Consider the following 10561-nt stretch of genomic DNA (forward strand, 5'->3'; position numbering starts at 1 on the left):
CTTCATGCAACCAGGAATTTACAGATGCCACAGGCCACGTGGTTTCTTTTTTTCCCCTTTCCTCTGTCCCTTCTACCACTGACCTTTATGAAAAACAGAAGTTAAAGGAGAGAAAAATAACTTTAATGAAACATCCAGGTTGAGAAATCAAAATTGGGCACTCCAGCAACAGGAAGTTTCAAAAGCAGTGTTTAGAACAGCATGCTGCTGAACTGTAGCACACTTGCTTTTCTTTATGTTTTCAGCCGTATTATAGTGTATACCTTGACTCAACAGCTGGGCACAAAGGCAGGATCGTGGTTTGGATAGGATAGTAGTATCGATAGTTTAACACAGCAGAATTTCCTGGGCACCGAAGAATGAATAGTACTCAACCCCCAAACAATTTCCTGCCTCCTGCAACCCATGCTGCAACTTTCTGTCTTTCCAGTAAATGTGAATTGTTTCCCTCTCCGAGGTTACTAAAACTTGTTATTTTATTCCAGGGAGCTGGAGACAGTTTTGTGGGAGCACTGGCCTTCTACCTGGCTTACTACCCCAGGTTACCCATGGAGGAAATGGTCAGGAATTCGAACTATGTCGCATCAGTGAGCGTCCAGGCAGCAGGGACACAATCTTCATACCCTTATAGGAAGGACTTGCCCCAGAACCTCTTCTGACTGACATTGCTTAGCTCAAGGTACCAATTTTATGTTATCACAGACAACATTAGTCTCCTGACCACTGAGGTTCTTCTCTGCCACCTGGAAAGACCAGGAAAGCCTTTTTGCTTCTTACCTGAGGAATCCTGTTTGTTGCTGCTCTAGAGAGTAAGATGGGGTGGGCACATGGGGTCTTCTGAACACAGCACAGCAGCAGGTCTCTAGCCCCACACACAACCATGGTGCTAATGCTCACATAAAGCAGAGCATTAGCTTTGAGACTACAGCATCAGTCCTGGGCTGCAGACACCCAGGCCAGCACCTGGCTCCTTCCCCATCTGCTCCCATGTGCTCTGCTAGGCTGGGGAAGATCCCTCAGACTGGAAAGAGGATGAGAGTGCTACTAAGGTAGACTTTGAAAAACACTTCTAGCACTATTAGATAATAGGGGAGCTAATTAAAGAAGAAAAACTTACAAAACCATCCCAGAACTACGTTGACTGCCTGCTTTCTTCATGCTTGACAAACACACAGCAGAGAAAACTCCATCCTGCTCACCTGACTGACAATAACCTAGCCCTTGTAGCCGTGGTCACAGCTTATCCAAAAGCTCATCTCAATTCACCGGGTTCCCACTGTTTATTCCTTTCCTAGGAAGGTGCTGGTGCAGAACTTCCCCTCCAAGGTATGACCAGTTTGTGGTCACTCCTGTTGAATCTGTGGCTGGTAGGTTAGAAAAACTCGCAATCCTGCCATTGAATTCCTGCTGTGGAAAATGTTAATTTTTATTGCTGTCTAAAACAATAGCTCCTTTGAAGATTACAGCCTCTTTCACAATGGAAAACACAATGGGATTTGCTATTTAATTTTTTTTTTAATTGAGTACTGTAAAAATAACTCAGAAGATAAATAAATGTTACTCTGATGATCTATGTCCAGACATTAAGAATTTTCTCTCTCTACATTGTTTTATTCACAATGGCCTTCAAATCACAGGAGACGGTGATCCCAGTTCATTTCCTCTCTTTTCAGCCCATGTCGTTGGATTTCTGAATCAGCATTCACCCCATCCTCCCCCCAGACCATCTCTCCTCTCACATAAATCAACTCCGGTCATTGTTCAGAGAGAGCGGATTTTTCTCTTCTCTGTGAAGAGGACACGTTGTTTTGCTAGAGGGAAAAAAAAGACTCTGTTAAGAAGCCTGAAGTGTTAAAATGCAATGCAATGAGCCTATGTCCCTTTCTCATGACTGTCTTCGCTGCTTAAATGAGTGTGGAGCACCCGACTGGTGCAGCACTGCTGCTAACCAGATCTTGAAGGGCTTTAGTAGTGCTTTCACTTTACCACATGCAATTTTTAGCTCCTAAGAAGTCCATTTTACCTCTATGGAAATACGTATCAAGATCTGAGTGCCTGAAAACATTCAACAGCTGCTCTGTGTGACTATTCTGAGTCACAGCTGCTCAGTGCAGGGACAAAAATAGGTTCTTAGTGCTTTCTACTGTTCTTCAACTTCAAAGCCCAAACAACTACAGATGATGAGCTGGATCTAGGTGGTCTCACAGACTGAAACATTAACTAAGTGTCCTGTGGATCTGGGAGAGAGGCACAAACTGACTTTGCCTCCAATGCCTGGTGCACATGTTGGCAAAGTCGGTTCAGCTGCAGGTTCAGCATAGTCAATGCATTACTTTAATAAAGCCCAAAAAATAAATGAAAGCAAAGCTCTACAATGCCATGCGAACAGCCCCACTGTTCTGACTGAACTTTGTTATACGAATTCCTGTGAAAGCTACACAATAACAAAATCTCTTCTTCCACATAAAAGTTTCATTTTAAGAAACAGTGCAACTTAGTAACACATTCTGTTGCTGCAGTTAGGAGGTAGTGAAACTTGGGCACCACTGCCACTACTTCACTAAAAAGCTTCATTCTGCAGAGGTCCCAGGTTTCTGAGAAGTACAAAACATAAGGTGAAAATGCATGCCAAGTGAAAACGCTTCCTAACATATTCCTGATGTGAGGTGGTATCTAGACTCGGATTTACTTCCCTTCACACATACAGCACTTTCTCACATCAATTTCTCACTTGTGTTCTACTACAGGCTACAAAGATCAGAGCTTCTTTTCTTAATTACTTCCAATTTCGTACTTCAACAACCTACTACATGTTCCACAACAGAAGCGCTGCTTAGACCGAGCTCTCCTACTCTTCGCATTCCCTACAGCTTGAGAAGCTTCTGGAAGATCACTTTGCACAATGTCTCAATGCAGTAATTTCAACTTTTCTTAGTCAACAAAGTAATCCCAGTGATCTCCAATTCCCCTTCTGTATGGAATTCAGAAGGGGAGCCACAACCTCTGTCGGCATGAGTGCTCTAATGAGAGCATACTGCTTCTGTGGTGGTTCCTCTCACCTCCCATGAACCTCTTGTACTGTTAGAGCTCAGTATGAAAAGGTCAGTCAGATAACAAGAACATAATCAAAAAATAAGCTTGAAAAACATAACTACTGGCCATGCATTATGTCATCTACTTAGAGCTGCTTAATACACTTCTCTGTTCTAGAGATTTAAGTAAGCCTTTCTCACATTGGTTTAAGTTCTAAGTTTCCCCAAATTAAGCTTTTCAGCATTATAAATTCAGCTTTTTAATAGTAACCACAGACTCATTTCTCCCTCAGAAACTTGAGCTCTCAGCCATCTTTCAGAAAGCTGGGTGAGCAAAAGGCAGCTTGGCAAGTGCTATAACCCCTCAACAAATAGGATTCTTAAACTGAGAAAGTCTACAAAGTCCAGAGGAACACAAAAGAACCCACAAACTGTCATCTGGACAGCAGTATCATCTGTGGAGAAGGACGAACTTGTGTTTATTTCTCCAAAAGAAAAAGTCTATTATGTAAGTGATGGTTAAAATTTATTGTCTAGAGCACCCATGGGAGCATAAAAGAACATTTCTATTGAGGCGTACTTCGTGGCTGCTTGTTGGAGGTAGCACAGTCTATCAAACCACACAAAGAAACAGAATGAAAGAACTCCTGTGTTACTTTGCTTTGCCACTGCCATGTGGCATGGCTGTCATCAAAGCTCTGATGTGTCAGGCAAGTCATTACTTTGTTTCCCTGCCACGATCTGTAATGAGGGTAATGTTTACTTCCCACTGGAATGTCATAGAGAACAGCAACCATACAGTCATCCCAATATGAAACATTTTATGACATATGCTGCTAGATGGGAAGAATCCTGTTACATTCAAACCTTTGCCCCACACAGCCCAAGAAGCTTATACAAAGCAGGCTGACTTCTTCCCCCAGCTCTTACCAATGGGATCATATCTGTACAGGACCAGTTTGTCCTGCAGCCGGAGTCTCCTGACGTTGAAACAGTAGCCCGTCTCCGCAGCACTTTTCATCCTCACCAGGATGTATCTAAAGTCACAAGGAATGTCTGTATCACTGCACCAACCTGCAGCAAGGGCCTGGCCAATCTGCCAGGGCAGGGACAAGCTTTCAGCATGAACAACTTGGCAGAGTCACTTAAGATACTTGATTTCAATTTCATGGTTGTTCTGGATAGGGGTGTCAGTATTATATGCTAAACTTGTAACAGACAAAGAGCCCACTATAACCCATAAGATTTAGTATCAAGTTTACATAACTCCTGAACAGAATACAAGCCCAGAAAGAAGTAGCTCCTCCACAAAGCAGTGAAGGGAGAAAGGGAAGGAAAGAGAAGGAAAAGAAAAAGTGAAAAAAAGGGAAAGTAAAAGAATGAGGGGGAAAAAAAGGAAAAGAAAAATGAATCAGCATGCAATTGAGTCACTGTAACTTAAAAGAGAATAGCAACAGAGGAAGAATGATGGTAGTTAAAGATGTTTGGCTATAGATGACACTGCATCACAGAATATCACTTCCACATGCACAGAACCCGAGCAGACAGGATGCAACAAGTGGCATGCAAAAGGAGAAGCAGGACACATCAGCACAGCCCATCCCACTACAGATACGGGGCTTGATGTTAACCCAGTGCCAGGAAGCCCCTTCCCCACTGGAGGGCTCTTGATCTATGGGGCTGACTGGCAGCAGCTACAGTGTCCCTGGAGTAGAGCAAGCCAGGAGACTGAGGAGACACCACACCTCCAGCCTGGAAGTAGGCTAAGATATGCACAACTCCCCAGACACCGGGCAGCTTCTGGCATTTCAAAAGAAGGTCAAACCCTTTAACCAGCCTGCAAACTGTGTCCTTCTCTTCCACTGCAATGTAAAGGTGGATGCATCTCTGCATGTAAGCATTCAATTAATTTCCTTGGATTTTCCTGCTTCTAATACAAAATGGTCTGTCAAAGTTAACCTGGAAGAGACATCCATTCTTCCCCACTTGTGCAGCCCTGACCAGTGTGCTTCCTTGAGCTCTCCCTTTCTAGCTCTGCAATCTAATTCACTCTAGAGATCAAAATAAACAGAATGCTGGATTCCTGGAGACCAACTGACCAAGGACGGTCTAGGGATTATCCCCAATTATTATCCTTTCCTGTACAGTACTGTAGCAACAGTAACCACACACACTCCTTCCCCTGTACCTCACCCACTTCCTCAAACCCTCTGTGTGGTTTCCCCTTTTGGGGGGATCAGTGGTATTGGTACAACCAGGCCCTAAATTCTTGTGCACCACAGATTTGAGGCCAAGCCATTTCTGAACAATACACACCTTGTTCAAAAAACCTAATCTTATAGGTAATATAAGGAGATAACATATTCCTGCAGTATAGATGGGACTATGCAAAGAACAGAGAAAGGAAGACCAGGGGGAAAACAGAAGGGAGTGAGGGAAATCAATACATTACCATGAGAAACACCATTTTAAAAAGCTGGTTTTCCACCTCACGGAAACATCCTGCTTTACTGTGTTTGTTTCCACAAAGAGATAACAGTAAAACACCAAGACATCCTGAGCTGCAGTACAGAGCAAATCGAGATGCCCACAACACTGCCTGCACCCCATCTGCTCACACACAGACACACAGACATGCTATAGCTGGGAAGCGTCCTGCATTCTCCCCATGGGAAAGGTTCGGGGCACCTGCCCGAAGACCCACACTGTACCCCAGCTTGCCCTCCTCAACTAAAACATATGTAAGGTCAACAAGAGGAAGGTCATGGGGATCATTTACAGCCTCTCTTTAATCACAAAGCACAGAGGTGTGTTTCCCCTGTGCAGGGTGCTTTGGATATTACAGCTCTGCAAAATGCGACAGCCTATAGGGCAAAACCTGCCCCTGCTGCACTTCCAGGAGGGCTTCTACCATTCTGCACTTACCTGTGAAAAGATACACATACAGAAGGACTGAGAGGACGCAGCTAGACATAAGGACTGCAGTCATCATGGGTACATTACAAAATGCTACAGATACCTAATATTATGTCAAGTCACTTGAAGATACAGGGTGGTAGCAGAAATCAAAAACTGATGAGGAAAACACTTACTTAGATTTGCTCTTGGCCACTGTTTTTTGCAGCACGAAGAAGAGGAAGAATAATAAAAAAGAAAAACAGTTATTTATCTTGTTTCCTCTACATGCAGCATACAAAGATTAAGAGTTTTCCACTGCTTGCCTTTGCCATAGCCCCAGATAGGCTGTGAAAGAGCCTTGCTGTCACCAAAACATTGCACTCTTCCTCCCACCCATGTGCCCGCAGTTGCCTGCTCTGTCTTCCACCACCACCACCTCCATGGTGTGCAGCTGCTGCAGCCTCCAGATGCTTTCAGTACTGGATATGAACTCACTATGGGGATGCACAGTGTGTGATATAGACAACTCTGCCAGTGAGAGCTGCAGCCCCACTCTCTGCTTGCTGACACCTGCTCTGGCTCCTGTCACAGTGCCATGGCTCATGCAGCCACACAGTGGAGCAGGCCAGGGCTGTTCTCAGGTAACAGTGACCTCGGAAGGTTGTGTTTTGTTCCCCTGATCTAACCTGCCACACAGCGTGAAACAGGCAGAATTATCTGTTTCTGTCAGCAAACTGAAGCTGAGGTAATCACAAATCTAACTATAAATGATAAACCCCCACCAAAACAGTGACTTAAAAGAGGCTGTTCTCTGCCCATGCAGGTCTCGTTTAGGCCATCACTTCTGGCCATCCTCCCTCGGCACCGTTCCTCCATCACACCCCAGGAGGACACATCTCTCCCCCCAACCTCTCCCCACCACCGCCCCCCCCACTTCCCATTTCCCCCCTCGGGCCCCGGAGCTCCCCACTGCGGGCTCAGGTTCCGCTTCCCCCGCTCCCCGCCCCTGCGGCCCGGGCCGCGCCACCCCCGTACCACTCACAGGCCGCTACCGTTACAAACATGGCTCCGGCCGCCGCTCGCCGGCCCCGCCGCTGCCGCCGCCACTTCCGGGTCAGCCCCGAGGAGCGGTTCCGGGGCGCCGGGAGGGGCCGCAGGGGGGGCGGGGCATGCGCGTGACGGGAGGCGGCTCTGAGGTGAGGCGCGGCCGCCATGATGGTTCGGCCCACAGGGTAGTGCCGGGATGGTCTGGGTTGGAAGGGACCAGCTCTAACCCCTGCCATGGGCAGGGACACCTTCCACTGGAGCTGCTTCAAGCCCCTGTGTCCAACCTGGCCTTGAACACTGCGAGGGATGGGGCAGCCACAGCTTCTCTGGGCACCCTGTGCCAGCGCCTCAGCACCCTCAGAGGGAAGGGCTTCTTCTATTACCCAATCTAAACCTACCCTCCTTTAGTTCAAAGCCCCTTGTCCTGTCCCTACAAACCCTTGTAAAAAGTCCCTCTCCAGATTTCTTGTCAGCCCCTTTAGGCACTGGTGCTGCTTTGAGCTCTCCCGCTATGGAGCCTTTTCTGCTCCAGGCTGAACAAGCCCAGCTCTCTCAGCCTGGCTCCAGAGCAGAGCTGCTCCAGCCCTCAGAGCATCTCCATGGCCTCCTCCAGACTCACTTGAGCAGCATCCCTCTTGTGTCGAGGACACCAGAACTGCACACAATATTCTAACTGAGGTCTCACGAGAGCAGAGTAGAGGGGCAGGATCACCTCCTTTGACCTGTTGGTCACGCTCCTTTTGATGCAGCCCAGGGTATGGTTGGTTTCTGGGCTGCGAGCGCACACTGAAGCCGGCTCATGTTAAGTTTCTTATGGACCAACACCCCTAAGCCTTTCTTCTTGGTGCATTCTGTCATCCTTCAGCACATTTGCTAACCCCCACTGTTCCCTGTTGTGTGAAAAAGAGGGTACTTGACCCTCAGGTGTGAAGTCCCTGAGGCGTTAGGAAACTAAACCCATCAGTATTACGAGAGACTGTTCGAAACCCATGGGCAGGGAGGCTCAAGGGGCACCCAGGCAAGTTTTCACGTTCTTCTGAGCAGTTAGGAAAACAACTGTATGCTGTTATCCTCTAAAGCATAACTACTCTGTGGCTTACTTCCCCCTCTCCCACCCATTGGATACACAGTTAATGATGGAGTTCAAGTCCTTGACTATTTAGTGATTACAAAGGCAATTACAATCTCAGCCTGACGTATTTAGATGGAAAGCAAGGCTTGGGATGTTTAACATGCAGTTAATTTGATATTCTGTGGCACCAAAACAAGTGGCTGACCCTGCAAAAGACTGGAGCAAGACGACATCTCGAGGAAAGCCACGCGGCTCACGTCAAGCGTTCACTTGATATGTTGTGCTTTGTTTCAGTCCAGTCATTTCCACATACTTCCTCTTAATGATACATCGGCTCAGGCTTTACTATTTGGCCTTCAGAAGTATAAATCTAGTAGTTACATAATCTGCCCATGAGTGAGAACTTGAAAACAGTCAGGATGATAGAATGTGAGTGCTGTAAGACTTCTTCCCTTTGATCTGCGTTATTGCCTCAGTCAGAGAACAGACTGAAATGGAATGGGATTGCCAACCTCCTGGCTTCACTGCCAGGAATATAAATCAACATTAAAGATGATTTTAAAATGAAATAGCAAGTTAAACATTTGTACAAACACATCATCAAATAGAGGTTATACTGCCTCTTTTTAAACCTCTTGCCTGCTGGCAAAAAGGAAACTGTTCCAGTGACATTTTCTCTGCTCTGCTGTGACAAGGGCTGCATAAATATAGACACCGTGGATTAGAATAGACTTCAGCAATCTTCAGCTTCCTTTCTAGCAGTTTTCCATAGCTATGGGTGAAAAACAGGGAGGCTGAAACTGGTGTGTATGGTATGGTGGTGACGGTGTAGCACACCCCTGATGGCTGTAGTCATAGCTAACCTTGGGGACAAGGCATCCTGGCTGGAGGAAAGGAGGGAGAGTCAGGATTTCTAACCATGACTGTGATACAGATTTACTGTGTGGGCTAGGGTAAGTCGTGTACTTTGGGATCTTCAGTGGCATGTGCAATGCAAATGCACATTTTTCCTTCAACTTTGCCTAAAGAAAGCAAGGAGTGTGATGAACTGTAATGCCAGCCTAGATAATGCTGGTGCTTCCTTAGAGAGAAGTCACTCATGTCTTCAGTGGAGAAGCTGCTGGTGCCAAACCTATCAGTGTCACTCAGAATCAAACATAGGGTGGGTTTTAATTCAGCTAGAAAAACAACAATTTGTCATGTTGTACCCTAACTTATTCTTTCCATTTTTATGCTTTACATTCTAGGCTGAGCCCTCTTTTACCTCCAGGAAGTGCGGAGAGGCTGCTCCTTGCCAAGACAGTGTGGTCAGGTTGCTGGCACACACTGGGCAGGCAAAGGCGCTTGTGCCGAAGGCTGGCAGGAGTGCTGCTTCTTCAAGTGCGTGTGGCACTTCAAATCAGTCATCACTTGAGAAAGTCACAGGAAAGGAGAGCGGGGCAGCAGATGAAATGTTTGCAAGGTAAATATCCTCTTGGCACTCTGTTTTCTACATGAGTTACTGTCAATTAACACATACAGAACCCAGTGCTGGAAACAAGAGAATAACACACTAAAGCCTGGGAAAAGCTCCACGTGTCCTTCCTGGTTTCCCACAAAAAAACAGGCAAACAGCTAACTAAGCCAAAAATGCACACAGCTCGGTGGACATAGTTTTGAAACAGCCAGACTATTTTCTCCTCTCCCCTTGCTTTCCCTTTCTCATCACGTTACAACTTAGTTGAGTTCGTGCTGTCCACAGTGTTAAACAAACACTCACGAGCACATCACTCATCCCACATAGCAGGTGGATTTTTACATTCTTTCTGCATATCTGAATCCATTATCCCAAGAGGGCTCAGAAGAAAGTGGGCATTAGCTTAATGCAGCTCTGAAAGAGGTACTGTCCAGGTCAGGAGAGCAGGAATGATGGAAAGAGCTAAATCACTCTGAGCCAGTGACCAAATCCATTTCAGCTGCTGGCCTGTTTGAAGTGATGGCCTTTAGCCCACTTCATAGGGTGTCCATGGCACAGTGTCAATGTATTTATTGGCAGCCTTGTTAGAAAAAGCAGAAAAGCAATGGGATTGGATGGTTCCCTTCTTACCTCCGGTGTTTACTCCCCTCAGATCAGATATGGGGAACTTTGGTTAGGATATGGCTCCATTCTCAGAGCTTTACCTGTTCCCTGCTTATTCCCTTCCAAAGAGCCGGTCTCCAGATCTGTTCTTGGAGCTCCTTTCTCCAGCACTGACGTCATTCATATGTAAGGGGGGAGGAACAAAGACAGCACTCACCTGTTTTCTTGTGTGATTTTTCAATGCCCGTTTCCCAATCCAAACGTCCAAAGTAACAACATCCTTTCAAACCACCCCCTCTTGAAATGCCACAGTAGTCAAACAGCTGCAAATCAAAACACCTTGTAAACAAGTGACTGAAATCCCGTGGGATGCCTGAGGGCTTGGGCACGTCTCAGAGTGATTATAGTTCCTGCTATACAAATTGGAGTCCATGTAGCACACTTTGTGCCAAC

At 46.2% G+C, this 10561-nt stretch overlaps 2 protein-coding genes across 6 annotated transcripts in view; one reads left to right on the top strand and one right to left on the bottom strand.

Moving 5' to 3' along the window:
* RBKS (ribokinase) overlaps positions 1–4795 on the top strand; it is a 73706-nt gene extending 68911 nt beyond the window's left edge. For 3 of the 5 annotated variants that reach the window (XM_034060379.1, XM_031045330.2, XM_031045332.2), the window contains one exon: positions 486–1573. In XM_034060379.1, coding sequence (XP_033916270.1) covers positions 486–659 — 174 coding nt within the window. In that variant the 3' untranslated portion in view covers positions 660–1573. Of the gene's footprint in view, positions 1–485; positions 1574–2747 lie in introns of those variants that run through there. The other 2 variants (XM_034060381.1, XM_034060380.1) reach the window with 2 other exon arrangements.
* On the bottom strand, positions 1407–7057 carry MRPL33 (mitochondrial ribosomal protein L33). Its single transcript, XM_034060383.1, has 4 exons — positions 6973–7057; positions 6125–6143; positions 3963–4069; positions 1407–1811 (listed from the first exon to the last, which is right to left on the bottom strand). Exons 1-4 carry the CDS (start codon positions 6992–6994, stop codon positions 1762–1764), a joined length of 198 nt encoding a protein of 65 aa, XP_033916274.1. The 5' UTR covers positions 6995–7057; the 3' UTR covers positions 1407–1761.
* Positions 7058–10561: the final 3504 nt, after the last annotated feature.

The sequence above is a fragment of the Melopsittacus undulatus genome, chromosome 3 (assembly GCF_012275295.1).
Source record: "Melopsittacus undulatus isolate bMelUnd1 chromosome 3, bMelUnd1.mat.Z, whole genome shotgun sequence".
NCBI lineage: Eukaryota > Metazoa > Chordata > Aves > Psittaciformes > Psittaculidae > Melopsittacus > Melopsittacus undulatus.